At 38.3% G+C, this 16,310-nt stretch overlaps 1 protein-coding gene across 2 annotated transcripts in view; it reads right to left on the bottom strand.

Moving 5' to 3' along the window:
- The window catches only part of SENP5 (SUMO1/sentrin specific peptidase 5), a 38,675-nt gene that overhangs the window by 19,102 nt on the left and 3,263 nt on the right, over nt 1–16,310 (bottom strand). For both annotated transcript variants that reach the window (XM_006869398.1, XM_006869399.1), the window contains exons 2-5: nt 9,177–9,282; nt 8,894–9,032; nt 8,373–8,420; nt 4,037–4,114 (exon numbers count right to left, since the gene is read on the bottom strand). In XM_006869398.1, the coding sequence (XP_006869460.1) occupies nt 4,037–4,114; nt 8,373–8,420; nt 8,894–9,032; nt 9,177–9,282 (371 nt within the window). The remainder of the gene's footprint in view (nt 1–4,036; nt 4,115–8,372; nt 8,421–8,893; nt 9,033–9,176; nt 9,283–16,310) is intronic.

Raw genomic sequence — 16,310 nt, 5'->3', positions numbered from 1 at the left:
ACTTTAGAACCAAAGACTTAGAGAGATTGAAAATAAATGAATGGAAAAAACATACACAATGTAAATAAGAGCCAAAAGAGACCTGAAGTGATTATTCTAGTATCAGACAAAACAGACTTTAAGGCAAAAATTATTAATACAGATAAAGGACATTTTGTAATAAAGGTCAATCCTTCAAGAAGATAAACAAATATATATGTTTATGCACTTTACAGCAAAGCCCCAATATATATAAAGCAAGTGCTACAGAAATAGACAATTCTCTAATTTCTTTCACTCTACCAGCTTCCTTTTCATTCCGTTCTGGTACCTCATCTCCAAACTATTTTTCATTTTCTGCATTCTCCAGTCTATTCCTTCCTGTTGTTGTTAGGTGCCATCAAGTCAGTACCGACTCATAGCAACCTTATGCACAGCAGAATGAAACACAGCCCAATCCTGGGCCAACCTCACAATTATTGCCATGTTTGAGCCCACTGATGTTGTCACTCTGCCAATCCATCTCGCTGGGAGTCTTCCTCTTTTTTTCTGACCCTCCAACCTTACCAAATACGATTTCCTTCTCCAGTGACTGGTCCCTCCTTACAATATGTCCTAAGTATAAGATATGAAGGTTGGCCACCCTGGCCTCCAAGGAGCACTCTGGTTGTACTTCTTCCAAAACAGATCTGTTTGTTCTTTTGGCAGCCCATGGTACTTTGAACAATCTCCTCCAACACCATAACTCAAATGTGTCAATTCTTCTAAGGTCTTCCTTATTCACTGTCCAGCTTTCACATGTATATGAAAATATCATGGCTTGGGGTCTGGCATACCTTAGTCCTCAAGCTGACATCTTTGTTCTTCAACACTTTAAAAAGCTCTTGTGCAGCAGATTTGCCTAATGAAGTATGTCGTTTCACTTCTTGACTGCTGCTTCCATGAGTGTTGATAGTTGATCCAAGAAGAATGAAGTCCTTGACAACTTCAATATTTCTCCGTTGATAAGAATGTTATTTATTGGTCCAGTGGTGAGGAATTTCGTTTTCTTTACATTGAGATGCAATCCATACTGACGGCTGTTGTCTTTGATCTTCATCAGTAAATATTTTAAGTCGTCTTCACTTTCAGCAAGCAAGGTTGTATCCTCTGCATATAGCAGATTGTTAATGAACCTTCCTCCAATCCTGATGCCCAGTTTTTCTTCATAGAAACCAGCTTCTTGGATTATTTGCTCAAGATACAGGTTGAATCTAAGTATGGTGAAATAATACAACCTTGTCACACACCTTTCTTAATTTGAAACCATTCAGTGTTTCCATGTTCTGTTCGAACAATTGCCTCTTGGTGCGTGTACGGATTCCTCATGAGCACAATGAAGTGTTCAGGAATACTCATACTTCGCAATGTTGTCCATAGCTTGTCATGATCCACACAACAGAAGTCTTTGCATAGTCAATAGAGCACAGGTAAACATCTTTCTGATATTCTCTTCTTTCAACCAAGATCCATCTGACGTCAGCAGTGATAGCCCTCAGTCCACGGTCTCTTCTGAATCCGGCTTGAACCTCTGGAAGTTTTCTGTCAATGTATGATTGCAGCCGTTTCTGTATTTATTACCTTTGGTAAAACTTTTACTAGTCCTTCCTAGTCACAATCAATTACAAAATTTTTATCTTACCAATACAGAACACTTTCAGTATATATCTTCTACTCGTTTACCTAACATAAATAATTTGTAATTTGTCATTTTTATCTGACTTGGTTTATAATTTTTCTTTTCCTCATTTTGTGGAACAGAACCTTTGCATAATATCCATGCTGGATTTTTGGGTATGTGCAACTTAAAAAAAAAGACAATTGTATATAGGCCTACTGTGTTCCCATAAAATGTAATGGCTTAAAATCTCTTGTCTTGATTTTAGAACTTGATGGAAAATTTAGAGTAAGGTAATGATAAACTGCTTCAATTCATATATTCTTCAAAAAATTGGCCACAAAATCAAAACCTTTCTATAAGGTTCCTATGAGTCAGAATAGACTTGATAGCAGTGGGATTGGGTTTCTTGGATTTTTGTCTTTGTTTTTTAATCCCAGAGGTAGGAAGAAAAGACTGGTGACCTACTTTCAAAATCAGCTAAAGAAACCTGTTATGGTCTGCTCCACAACTGGACTGGGCAACATTTTGTTCCAATGTGTATAGGGTCACCATGAGCTGTGGTTGGAGTTGATGGCAGCTAACAACAATCCCAAGGATACATCCATTTCAATGTGTATTTTGGCCACTCCTAAGCTTTGAAATGGATAATAAGGAGAGGTCAGATCGATGTAAAGTCTCAAATTTCCAAGGTCTTTTGTCTAGTGGGTTAGTGCAGAGGTTGGCAGACTCTCTCTGTAAAAGGTCTGACAGCAAATATTTCAGAATTTGCAGACCATAAGGTCATAGTGGCACTGTAGAATAAGAAATAGACTGAACCACAAAGTTAGAGGTTTGAGCCTACCAGCTGCTCAGCAGGGGAAAGATGAGGTTTCTGTTCTCATACAGAATTACAGCCTTGGAAACCCTATACAGGGTCAAGATGAGTTGGGACCGATGGGACGGCACTTAACAAAAGCAACATGTTCGCTGTTGTAACTACTCAGCTCTGTCCTTGTAGGCAAAAGCAGCCAATGACAATATAACAATTGACAATAAATGGGTATGGTTGTGTCACAATAATACTTTCCTATAAAAACTGGGCCAGATTTAGCCCATAGTCTGCCAGTCCCTAGGATAATGCATTTATCCTTGTGTCAGTAAACCCTAACACTATACAAGAGGAATCCGTACATGGACCAAAATTGTCAAATTGTGGTTGTTTCCTAGCTTTATTATAAATAGAAGTTCCTTCCTTATTTTTGTGTTTTGTTGTTGTTGTTCATTTGACTTTGGAGGATGGGGGAGAAACAGAAATGTGAGCACACGGTTCCAATTTATACAAAGTCCTATCCATAATTATTTTAGAAACAACACATTATTCCATGAAATCAATATATCAATTTACCTAATATTTTAAGTTATTTTCATTTCTTTTGCTATTACTAGCGATCTGAACAAAAACACTTCTATATATAAAGAAATTTCTTTTCTGAAATTATTTCCTTAGAATAAATTCCAGATGGATTACTAAATCAAAGGCCTAAATTTGCATTTTTCAGACATTGTAAGTCATGATATAATAATGATCACCACTTACTTTGTGTTTACCATGTGTTTAGTGGTTTACATATATTATCTCATTTAATCTTCACAGTGAGGTAAACATTATTAATATTTCTATTTTATAGATGTACATATTGAAGCTTTGCCCAAGATCATACGCCAAGTTACGTGGCTCAACTAGAATCTGAAGCCAGGTCTGAGCCCTGAGATCATTAATCCATTTCCCCACCAGATTTGTAAACTTCAACCCCTATTTCATTCATCTTTCTATCACCTGGTACTACCGATGATACCTCGTTAATGTTCAATTGGATGTTTTCACACAGTTATTTCCATCCACAAATATTTACAACAAGACTCCTTCTTAATTTCTCCAACACTCAGTATAAAAAGTAAAATATTAAAATATTCTGGAATTTTAACTTGCTGGTAACTTTGTCAAAAAATAATAAACAGAATATAAATGGGTTTTTAAATGATATTTCTGGCATAGTCACTGAATACTGAGAGAAGTAAGAGTTGAGAAAACCCTTAGGGATTATCTGATTTATCATTTTGTTTTGTAATTGAGCAATCTAAGGCTCAGATAAATGTTCCAAATTACACAGCCAGTTTACAGTAATACTGGAACTATTAATTCCCAGCCCAGTGTCCTTTCAGTTTTAGAACATTCCAATCAACTACACAAACTCACAGTCTATGTAAAAGAAAAAAACAAAACAAATTGTCACATTAAATAAAGAGTCTGCTTCTAAATAATACCGTACTGGCATTAAAAGTCTTAACCTTCCACCCAGAATGGCTTATCATCTGCATTTCAAATATTTAAAACCAAAAAGGAGAGAGAAAGCATACCTTTTTAGTCCACCTTTTTACTCCATTGTATCCTTTGGTTACCAGCTGTCTATGAAAAAAGCTGTTGAAGAAATGAACCTAGAACAGACAAATACAAACACAACCAAATAATATTAAATTCAAAAAAAAGAAAGCGAATTGAAAAATACTTAAAACAGAATAAACAAAAAGAGGAGAAAATGTTCCCTCTTCAAAACAAAGATCAAAATGTAGAAAATACAATATAAGGGTCTCAGAAGATTCTGCTAATTTTCATTAGAATGACCTTATAGCTGTGGTAGTTAGAACTGGAATCAGACAGTACACAGATTATGCGAATCCAATCAAACAGAGAATCAACCTCACAAATCTCTCTTAAATCAAGGTAACAAAGTAACAAACTTGAACGAAGAAATGAAAGAAATGTGGTAATAATTACCTTGAACTCAAGAGATATGGACTGTAAAACTAACCCCATCTAGAGAACATGGATATGGAGATTCCTATTGTCATTAACAACTATAAACAGGACTTATTAGCTAATTAACCTGGCCACATGGAGCGTCAGGTCCTGCATCCTGTCTTCAAATTTCTGGCTTAAAAGTAGTACTAGCTCACCTGAGATAATAAACGTACTGTGGTCTCACAGTGTTCACTCAGTAAGTTAAGATTTGTTACTGGGAGATGTGAAATGATCAAACTATTCCCTTAATAATAAAGTTCTCAAAGTGTACTCAACAGACCAGCATTATCAGCATTACTGGAACTCATTAGAAACAGAAATTCTCAGGTCCTAATCCAGACCTAAAGGAGCTCTGGTGGCGTAGTGGTTACGAGTCGGGTAGCCAACCTCAAGGTCAGCAGTTCGAAACTACCAGCGGTTCCGCGGGAGAAAGATGAGATGTTCTGCTCCCGTAAAGATTTACAGCCTCCGAAACCCTGTGCAGGGTCACTATGAGTCAGAACACGACTCCATGGTACTTAACAACAACAGCAATCCAGACCTAGTGGGTCCTGGTGGCACAGCTGCTAACAGAAAAGTTGGTGGTTCGAGTCTACCAGCAGTGTCTTGGGGAGAAAAACGTGGCTATCTGGTTCCATAAAGAGCAGTTCTACTTTTTCCATTAGGGTCACTACGAGTTGGAATCATCTCGATGGATAAAATAGCAACAACAACCCGGATCTACTCAATTAGAAATACTAGGGGTTGAGCTCAGCAATCTGGTTTTATAAACCTTCTAGAAGATTCTAGGGGTCCTGGTGTGGCACTGTATGACAAGCACTGGATGGCTAACCACAAGATCAGCATTTCAAAGCCACCAGCTGCTCCTTGGAAACTCTGTACAGGGTTGCTATGAGTCAGAACTGACATGAAGGCTCTTCACAAAAACAACAAAGATGATTCTGTTATGCATTTGTGACAGAATCATGCAGCTTGATTAATCTTGTAGTGGTGGTGGTGGTGGTGGCTGTGTGCCATCAACTCATAGCAACCCTATATAGGATTTTCGAGGCTGTAAATCTTCATAGGAACAGAAAACCTTATCTTCTCCCACGGAGCAACTAGTACATTTGAACTGCTGTCCTTGAAGTTAGCAACTCAACTCATAACTCACTCCATTGACAAGCACTTTAATCTTGTAGTGGTGATGACTGTATACTACCGAGTTGGTTCCAACTCATAGCGACCTTGTATAGGGTTTCCAAAGTTGTAAATCTTTACAGGAGCAGAAAACCTCATCTTTCTCTCATGAAGTGGCTGGCAGACTTGAACTACTGACCTTGTGGTTAACAGCCCAGCTCTTAATCCACTATGATACCAGGACTCCTTCATTTTGTAATGTTGTTGTGGTTGTTAAGTGCTGTCAAACCGATTCCGACCCACAGAGACCCCTGTATAAGGTTTCCAAGGAGAAGCTGATGAGCTTGAACCACCGATCTTATAGTTCAAACAACTTTGCAGTCTGACACATTAGCCCACAGTGCCATACCTCTCAAATTTTGCTTGCATTAGAATCTAGAGGATTTGTTAAAACACAGACTGCTGGGGCCCACCTCTACTGCTGAGGTAGAAACTGGGAATCTGCGTTTCTCATCAGCTCCCAGGTGATGCAAAGGCTGTTGGTCTAAGTTCACACTTTGAGAGCCACCATATTAACAAATGTCATTTTAACCTCATGAAGGTTTACAATAAAATGTAAAGGTAGTGAAAGTAAATGAAACTATAAATTAATATTGTATGAAAAATAATCTGTGCATGTTTACGTTTAAACTTTTTGATTAAGAGGATATTGAGAATCTGACAGATTAGCCTCATGATTCCCATCTAAAACCCAAAACACGTGTGCAATTTTAAGTAGAAAGTTCTAAGACATTTTATCTATAGTCATAAACAGTACTGAAGCTCATTAAATTTATATGTTTAACTTAGAAGGCTTATATAGTACTTAGGAAGATTTTGCTTGTTGAAATCTTGAAGTTGGGCATTTAGTACTTAGGAAGAAAAGGTAATAATAAGAAATTTACAAAAATACTTTAAGAAGGAGCTCTGAGCCTGGAGTGGCTAGAAGAACAGAAGATACTTCTTGAAAGAAAGACCAACAGGAAAAATACAAAACAATATAGGCAGACCAACTGTTACTACAAAAACAAACAAGTTGTTTGCCCAGAAGACATCAAGTCAAGTGGTCGGGTCCCCTCAGTGAAAACCCCCTTCCAAGACTAAGACTCAGTGGGAATACACACTCTGATTGGAGACCGCGCTCATCACCGATAAAGGGAAGTGAGGGAAAAACAGCAATGAAGCTTCAAGCTAAGCCCTACAATGTTCATTAGACTCCTGTGAACCTAGGTGGAGACCTGGTTGGCCAGTAGTGTGGCAAGAACTGTTGGGCCCAGAGTCAGTAACATAGCAACAGAGGACCAGAGTGGAGAGTGAAGCATCCAGCTGATAACAAGAGAGGGTATATGCACAAAAACACCCACACTTGCAGATAATATCCACTTGACCTGGCTTCAATGACTGGATGATCAGAACTCAACTAGAAGAAAAAGAGGAAAAAAAGAGTAATCTTATACAATTTGATGAACTTGACCTACAACTATGGATGCTGTAGGTCAAAAGAGGGAACAAATCTTTATAGCAAAGATCATTCCCACCCCCTCCATACACAGAGTAGACAGGGATGGGCCACTTGGACACTGGCTACCCAAAATGGGGGTGCTACAAAGGCAAGAAGTGACTGGCTTACAAGCTTTCAAGAGGGAACCTAGATCCAGAGGGTGTAAAGAAGGTAGAATCTCCAGTGAGTAGTAGCCAATCTGTCTAGGTGGAGCTGATGAAATGAAATGCGGATGGATCTCTTGAAATACAATAGTGAATAATTGTTATCAGGACTGACTGTGAGAGCTGGAAATGTAAAGGTAGATGTTTTGTAGCAAGGAGGGGAGTGATTAACTTTTCAGTCTAGGAGCGGAGGTCCCTGAGACCATCAGTGGAGAAGAGTGGAGAAAGGGACCCTACCCAGGGAAGCTGTGATGCCTGAGATGGAGGCAGAGACGATGACGTGGAGAGATGGAGCGGCTGGGGACTTTAGACACAGAGAGGGAGAGGGGCTGTGTGCTGAAGACCTGGGGGGCATGGGGGAAGGATTGCATGGAGGGGATTGTAACCATGGCAATGAGACGATATACGATAGGATGAATGTAAAACTGATGTTCTCCCATGTAAACTATCACATAATTCACAACAAAACATTAAAAAAGAAAAAAAAAGAGGAGCTCTGGTAGTACAGGGGGTTACCAATTGGACTGCTAACCACAAGACTAGCAGTTCAAATCTACCAGTCACTCTGAAGGAGAAAGATGAGACTTTCTGCTCCCATAATGATTTATAGTCTTGGAAAACTTATACAGCATTCATTATGAGTCGGAACAGACGCGACAGCACACTACCACCAAGCTCTTTTAAGGGAATTTAGTTTGTACTTGTATCAAAGATTAATTCACAAAAAAAGACAGTGATTTTTTTTAAAAAGTATGACTTTAGTTTGAATTTAAAAGTTTGAAGAAAATAGTCCTTTTTGTACCTCTCCCAACCAAAAACAACAAAAAGGAATCTCAAGGTATAAAAAACATCCACCTTGGAACAACTAAGCAAGAAAACATGGTACTGTGCATTTCATATGCAGAAGTGATTTGGTAGACTAGACTTTATGCCCAATCCTAGCATATGATCAGTATAAAATCTGACCCTTTAAACAAAAACTGAGGAATATCAAATAAATGCATAAATTTGTTTTCAATCTCTCCTTTTAACACACAGGTCTTTCCTAATAAAGAGTAAGCTTGTACTTACTTTGTCTGGGACTGCATCCATTATCAGCTCACCGTACATATTAATGACCTGTAAACAGTTAAAATAAAACCATTTACTCACCATATACAATTAAGAACATGCCAATCAGAATGTATAACATTTTGAAACCATTAATAGGAATGGAACTTTTTGGATCCGAGGATTAGTAAATTAAGTCACTTCACTAAGGAATAAGTAATCTTTTATTCTAAAAAAGGAGTACTGGTGGTGAACTCGGCTGCTAACCCAAAGATCATGGTTCAAACCCACCAGCCACTCCCCAGAAGAAAGATACGTCAATCTGCTCCTACAAAGATTTACAATCTCAGAAACTACCCTGTGCTATAGGTTGCTACTAGTCACAAACAACTTGACAGCAGTGGGTTTGGTTTTTGGTTTATTCTAGAAGATAACTATGACAACAGCCCTGTACTTATTATATTTTATCATCCAACATCCACTGGAACTTTCCTAGAATCTATTTTTGAGGTTCAACTTTTGAGAACCTACAACACACTTACCTGGTCATTGAGCCAATTCTGACCATCCAGGGTCACCAGATCATCCATGTCCAGCATGTGCTTGTTGTAAAAAATGCGGAAGTTGCATTTTTGATGTCTGGCTCGATAGTTTGTTATTTCTCTATTGATAAATGGTTTTCTGAAACAGACAGATTTTGGAAGAAATGATCAGAAGCACAAGTTCTATTCAATGCATTGTTAAATAACTTGTTTGATCAAGAGAAAAATCAGATATACCAACAATATTATTTTCAATGATTTAAATTTATCATCATTGACAAACCTATTAGAAAAATCTTCATTAAAGACATCTTTAAGTCGTCCAAGGACATCTTTTTCACTGAGTGGGACCAAACTGCCATACTTCTTCATAACCTCATCTAAGAATCCTTAAAAATAAAAGACGAAAATTAAAACGGAAAAACAAAGCATTTTCAGAAGTCACTCTCTCCAAATACAATTTATACACACACTTAACCTATATTACTGTATTATATTACACTATACAGATAAACTTCTGTAGAAAAATAAAATGATTTACGCCTTCACCATTCCACAGAAATGCTGTGAGGCATCATTTTTAAGCTATTGATGCATTGTTACGGAGAAAAAATTCTTTCTCCTGAAGAGTGAAATACAAAGGGCTAAATCATGCACCTATTGATCTCTCCCTCTCCAGAGCAAAAAAAGAGTGAAGAAAATCAAAGATGCATACATATGTAAGCACACTTCTGGTGTGATGCTGCAGGAGCATAAGAAACCCTATACAGGGTCATTATGAGCTGGAACCTACTCAACGGCCCTTAACAGCAACAACATATAAGTGTATCTGTAAGCACACACACACACACACACACATATATGTGTGTGTGTAATAAAGCACATATATAAACATATGTAGCACATATATCCATATATATATATATATATATATATGTAATAAAGCACATAGCGGACACACTCATGGTTACCTCCAAGATACAACCAAACACCTCATAGGGTGACGGCTTAGGACAAGTCTCATGATCAACTGGCACAGTATAGTCTACAAAGCTTATGTTCTGCTTTCTAGTATGGTTAAGTAGTACCTGGTGTCTTAAAAGCTTGTGAGTGATCATCTAAGACACAATCATTGGTTTGTACTCATCTAAAGCAAAAGAGGTAAAAGGAAATCAAAGACTCAAAAATGAAACTACAAATCTAACAGTTCACACACCACAGGCTCATCTATCTTAAGACCAGAAGAACTAGACGGTACTTGGCTACCATTACTGATATTTAAGGCCAAGGACATAATGGTACTGGATATGATAAAATTGTAAAATTAATTTTTAAAAACAAGGCAAGACTTATTAGAGGAACCTCAAGACTATTACGCTGAGAGTAATAAACTTTAAACTTTGAAGAAAAACTACTCCCAGTAGTGGTGGTTCTGTGCCATTGAGTTGGTTCCGACTCATAGTGACCCCATATAGGGTTTCCAAGGCTGTGAATCTTTATGGGAGCAGAAAGCCTCATCTTTCTCCTGTGGAACGGCTGGCAGTTTCGAACTGCTGACCTTGATGTTAGCAGCCAAACTCGTAAACACTCTGCTACCAGAGCTCCTTAAACAACTCCTAGAAGTCATTGTTCAGCTAAAATGGCTGATAAAATAAAAAATATCACCTATTAATTAGTACTGTGCTTCTTTTAAAAAAATCATCTTTATGAGACCAACTGGTTAACATTTACCATAAGGAACAGATAAAAAAGAGAGAGCATAGGAACAGGGAATCTGGGTTAATGGAAGCGAAACAACTAGGACAGAAATTCACTTAACAATGTCACTTTGCAAAACATATATATTTTTAAAAATACACCTGCCATCGAGTTTATTCCAATTCCAGTATAGTTTTTAAGGCTGTGAAATTCACCACCGAGTCACACTGGTGGTTTTCACCTCCTGACCTGCAGTTAGCAGTCCAGTGCTTATTCTATAGTGCCAATAGAAATCTAATTTGCTGTATAAACTTTCACCAAAAACGAATATAAAAAAATAATAAAAGTTAAAAAGAGAGATGAGAATTAGTGAGGATCACTGTCATTGTCTTATTTGGTAAAAGTTTATCATTTAATCTCTCACTCTGTTGTTGTTAGGTGCTGCCCCAGACTCAGTTCTGACTCACAGCAGCCTTATGCACAACAGAATAGAACACTCTCAGGTACTGCACCATTCTCACCATAGTTACGTTTGACCCCTGTGTAAATCCATCCCTTTGGGTGTCCTCTTCTTCACTGACTCTCCATTTTACCAAGCATGATGTTCTCCAAGGATTGGGTCCCTCCCAATAACATGTCCAAACTATGAGAGTCAGTCTCTGGCTTCTAAGGAACTCACTTCTAAGTGTTCTGGAATACCCACTTTGTGCAACGGCACAGACAGCTGAAAACCTTTGCACAGTCACTAAAGCACAAATAAACAACTTTCTGATACCCTCTGCTTTCAACCAAGATCCATGTGATGTCAACAACAATAATCCTCATTCTACGTCCTCATGAATTCAGCTTGAATTTCTGGCAGTTCCCTGGCAATTTACGGTTGCAAAATTTTTTAATGATCTTAGCAAAATTTTATTTGCACGTCATATTAATGATGTTGTTTGATGATTTGGGTCATCTCCCCATGGAATGGGTACAAATATGAATTTCTTCCAATCAATTAGTCAAGTTAGCTGTCTTCCAAATTTCTAGGCACAGATGAATGCTTCCACTGATGCATCAGTTTGCTGAAGGATTTCAATTTGTATTCTGTCAATTACTGGAGCCTTGTTTTTCACCAATGCCTTCAGTGCAGCTTGAACATTACTTCAGTACCATCAGTTCTTTACCATATGCTACTTCTTGAAATGATTCAACACTGACCATTTCTTTTTGGTATAATGACTCTATGTATTTCTTCCATCTTCTTTTGATGCTCTCTGCATCATTCAGTATTTTGCCCATAAAATTTGCATCATTTAGTATTTTGCCCATAGAATCCTTCAATATATTGAATCAAGGCTTGAATTTTTTTCTTCAGTTCTTTCATCTTGCTCAGAAATGCTGAGAATGTTTTTCCCTTTTGGTCTTCTAACTTGAGGTCTTTGCACATTTCATTATAATACTTTTGTCTGCTCAAGCTACCATTTGAAATTTGTTTTTCTGTTCAGCTCTTTTACATTCTTTTTTGTTTCATTTGCTTTAACTTCTCTATGCTGGAGAGAAAGTTTCAGAGTCTCTTCTGACATCCATTTTGGTCTTTTCTTTCTTTCTTGTTTTTTAGTGAACATTTATTTTCTTCCTGTCTAACAATTTTCTTGATTTGGGTCTTCAATCATTTGTGTCTAATGCATCAAATCTGTTCTTGAGATGGTCTCTAAATTCAGATGGGATATTATTCAAGGTCATATTTTGGCTATCATGAACTTGTTTTAACTTTCTTCTGCTTCAGCCTGAACTTGTATATGAGCAATTAATGATCTGTTCTACAGTCTGCCCCCAACCTTGCTTTGGCCGACTGAAATAATGAGCTTTTCCACCATCTCTTTCCACATATGTAGTCAATTTGATTCCTGCTCTTTTGTATTCCATCTGGTGAAGTTCAGATGTATAGTCACCTTTTACGTTATTTTTCAAGGGCATTTACAATGAATAAATTGTTGATCGTGCAAAATTCTATCAAGTGATCTCCAACATCATTTCTATCACCAGGGTCAAATTTTCCAACTATTGATCCTTCCTCTTTCTTTGCAACTATCACATTTTTTCAAACACCAGTAATCATCAATACACTTTGATTACATGTTTGATCAATTTCAGGATGAAGAAGTTAACAGAATTTTTCAAACTCATCATCACTGGCTTTTAGTGGTTGGTGTGTAAATTTGAATAATAGTGATATTAATTGTTCTTCCTTGTTGGCATATGCATATTATCCTTTCAGACTGCATTGAACTTCAAGAAAAATGTATTGAAATGTTCTTTCTGATGATGAATGTGATGCCATTCCTCTTGAATTTATCATTCCTTTCACAGTAAATTACATGATTATCTGATTCAAAATGGCCAATATGAGTCCATTTCAGCTCACTGTTGTTAAGTGCCATCACATCAGTTCCAACTAATAGGGTCCAGGTGTGGTGCTGTGGGTTCATTCGCTGGACTGCAAGGTCATTTGAACCTCAACATCAGCGGTTCAACTCTACTTTGATGAGGCAGCTCTTCCCCAGTAGTGTTTTGAGTGCCTTCCAGTCTGCGGAACTCATATTCCAACATTATATCTGACACTATTCTGCTACTATCCATGTTTTCATTTTCTGGTTCTACATCTGACAATGTTCAGCAGCTATTCTACATCTGACAATGTTTTCAGTATCTAAACATTCAAAAGTAGTCCGCCTCTTCTTCTTCCTAGTCTGCATTAGTCTGGAAGCTCCACTGAAACCTGTCCACCATGAGTGACCCTGCTGGCATTTCAAATACTGGTGTCATAGCTTTCAGCATCACAGCAACAAGCAATACAGCACAATACCACAAACTAACATCTCACGTTGTTTTTGTTGTTAAGTGCCACAGAGTCAGTTCCAACTCATAGCGATCCTATAAAGGTTCTGAGGAGCAGCTGATGAGTTTGAACTGCCAATGTTGTGGTTTAAACTGACCTTTTGGTCTAATGCATTGTCCCACAGTGCCACACATCTCATTGCAAAGGACAAATTCTAGAGCATTTTTTATATACCATTCCATAGAGTTCTACTCAAAACACTGAATAGCTGTATGAGGTGAATAATAGAACTCGGAAGGTATATTTTAAGATGGAAAATGGAATAAAAAGTAACTTCTTGGTCCGATCATATATACATCTTAACGGCTTCCAAGAGGATACACTGAAGAAATATACCTAACAAGCCCTAAGAAATAAAACCAGGACGACAGAGGCCTCTGGCACCATCAACGGAGAAGAGCGGAGAGCGGGACCATACCCAGAGAAACAGAGATGCCTGAGATAGAGACAGAGATGATGACGTGGAGTGATGAAGCGACTGGGGACCCTGGACCCAGAGAGGGAAAAGGACTGTAGGCTGAAAACTGGGGGGACGAGGGGGAAGTGTAGGGGGTGGGTTTCTGGGATATACCCTTTGGGTGGCTGATGATGCATGGAGGGGATTGGAACCATGGCAGTGAGATGATATAAGATGGAATGAATGTAAAACTAAAGTTCTCCCATGTAAACTTATCATATAATTCACAGTAAAACATTAAGAAACAAAAACAAAAAAACAGGACAACATTTCTAAACAAATGCAAAGAATTTGAGGCCAAACTTAACTCACAATAGTATAGACATGACAGGCTACTCACTGCTGCTGAAAGGGAAAAAGAACACCATCCATGGCTAACCATGAGTCAGACTATTAGTCCATAAACAACAGGAAGAAAATGAGTAATCTGAGTGCAGAATCCAATTTTCATTGCTGTTGAGTGCCGCCAAGTCAGTTTTGATCCATAGTGATCATGTATAGGGTTTCCGAGGACCTTGAGGTTCAAACTGACCTTGCAGTGCATTATCCTGCAGCTCCACACCAGGACTCCTAAGCACAATTAGCTCTTGATAAATATAAGCCAACTCAAAGGAGCATGGAATTGTCTGGTGTGATACTGTAGGATCAGTACTGGATTGCTAACCACATGGTTGACAGCTCAAAACCACTAGCCACTCAGGGTGGTAACCAACTGGACAACACTTAACAACAAAACAAGGAACATAATGTGCACTTACGTTAGAAAAGAGCCAACACTCGGCATACCATAGAACTCAATATGGCTAATGTTACAGACGTCAGTCAAAGGAGTGTTTACTGACTGTACTGATTACTGTGTTAATCTGATTGGGGGGGAGGGTTAGTTCTTCCACTTGTTGCATTTGTCCTTTAATTGCGTTGGCGTTGCTCAGATGTTTGCCTGGAATTGGATGTTCCTCATTTTGCCAGGCATTACAAGAAGATAGGAACTACCCTCTCTCATCATCAAATTCCTGTTCCTAAAATTTTAGCTTGGTAGCAGACATTCTCACTGCTGATACATGACACAAGAAAGGAGACATACATTCATGGAGATTCTTCAACTACCCGCAGAAATGGGACACCCTCAGAGTTGCCCCATTTTTCTGCACTAATCAGCTTCCCTCTGCCATTGGAGATCCCCTATGGACCTCCTTTTACTTTTTGTCCAGGGGAATTTTCTCAGTTTTATCACTAAAATGCATTTGGGGGGTGGGTGGGATGGGGAAAGATGAAGGTTTACAGAAATATAATTTTAATTTCTTTAAAAAATAACTTTTATGGACCTGATAAAGGAAGAGATTCTACATGTTTGATTCATCTGCCTGAACCTGAAACTGTTAGTGGTTACTGATATTCTTTATCAACTGAACGAAGTTTCCTTTATTCATAGCTTTCTAAGAGACTTAAACACAAAGAGAAGTAGAGTTTTATTAACAGGCTTTTAGCACTTGGTGAGATTCCATCATTTTTCTCCTTTGCCTATTACAATAAAGAAATACATCACAGATCTCTAAAAGTGAATTCTGTGAAATACTACTTCTTCTTTAGGTCATGCTACAGTTTTACTATATGCCATATTCAATGTATCAATTATATTTGGAAGTGGAACACTTATTTACATGAAGGGGGTTTCCAAAAGTTCATGAAAATTCCATTATCTTTTAATTCCACTTTCCCACTAACTGTATTAAGTCCCCTCATATTTATAAGTTATTTTATGTGAGGAAATGCTCACTTTTTTCAAGTTTAAGTATCACAGTTCTGTTGACCTCATAGTAAGTTGGGAACTTTGTCTTTTTCTGTTCTACAACAGGTGTTGTTAAGTGCTGTTGAGTTGGTTTCGACCCATAGCGACCCTGTACAGCGTTTCCAAGGAGCAGCTGGTGAGCTTGAACCGCCGAGCTTGTGGTTCAAAACAACTTTGCAGTACAACTCATTAACCCACAGAACCACACCAGGGCTCCCTCTACAACATTATACATAGCCATCATACATGTTGTTGTTAGGTGCCATTGAGTCAGTACCGACTCATAGCAACCTTATGCACAGCAGAACAAAACACTACCTGATCCTGGGCCAACCTCACTATTGTTGCTACACCTGAGTCCATCGATGATGCCAATACATCTCACTGGGGGTCATCCTCTTTTTCTCTGACCCTCCACCTTACTAAACATGATATCCTTCTCCAGAAACTGGTCCCTCCTGACAATGTGTCCGAAGTATGAGAGACAAAATTTGGCCATCCTGGCCTCCAAGGAGCACTCTGGCTGCACTTCTTCCAACATGGAATTATTGGTTCCTTTGGCAGCCCATGGCACTTTCAATATTCTCCT

The sequence above is a fragment of the Chrysochloris asiatica genome, unplaced genomic scaffold (genome assembly GCF_000296735.1).
Source record: "Chrysochloris asiatica unplaced genomic scaffold, ChrAsi1.0 scaffold00130, whole genome shotgun sequence".
Taxonomy (NCBI): Eukaryota; Metazoa; Chordata; class Mammalia; order Afrosoricida; family Chrysochloridae; genus Chrysochloris; species Chrysochloris asiatica.
Note: the sequence above shows the minus strand (reverse complement) of the source record. Positions and strands in the feature narration are given on the sequence as shown.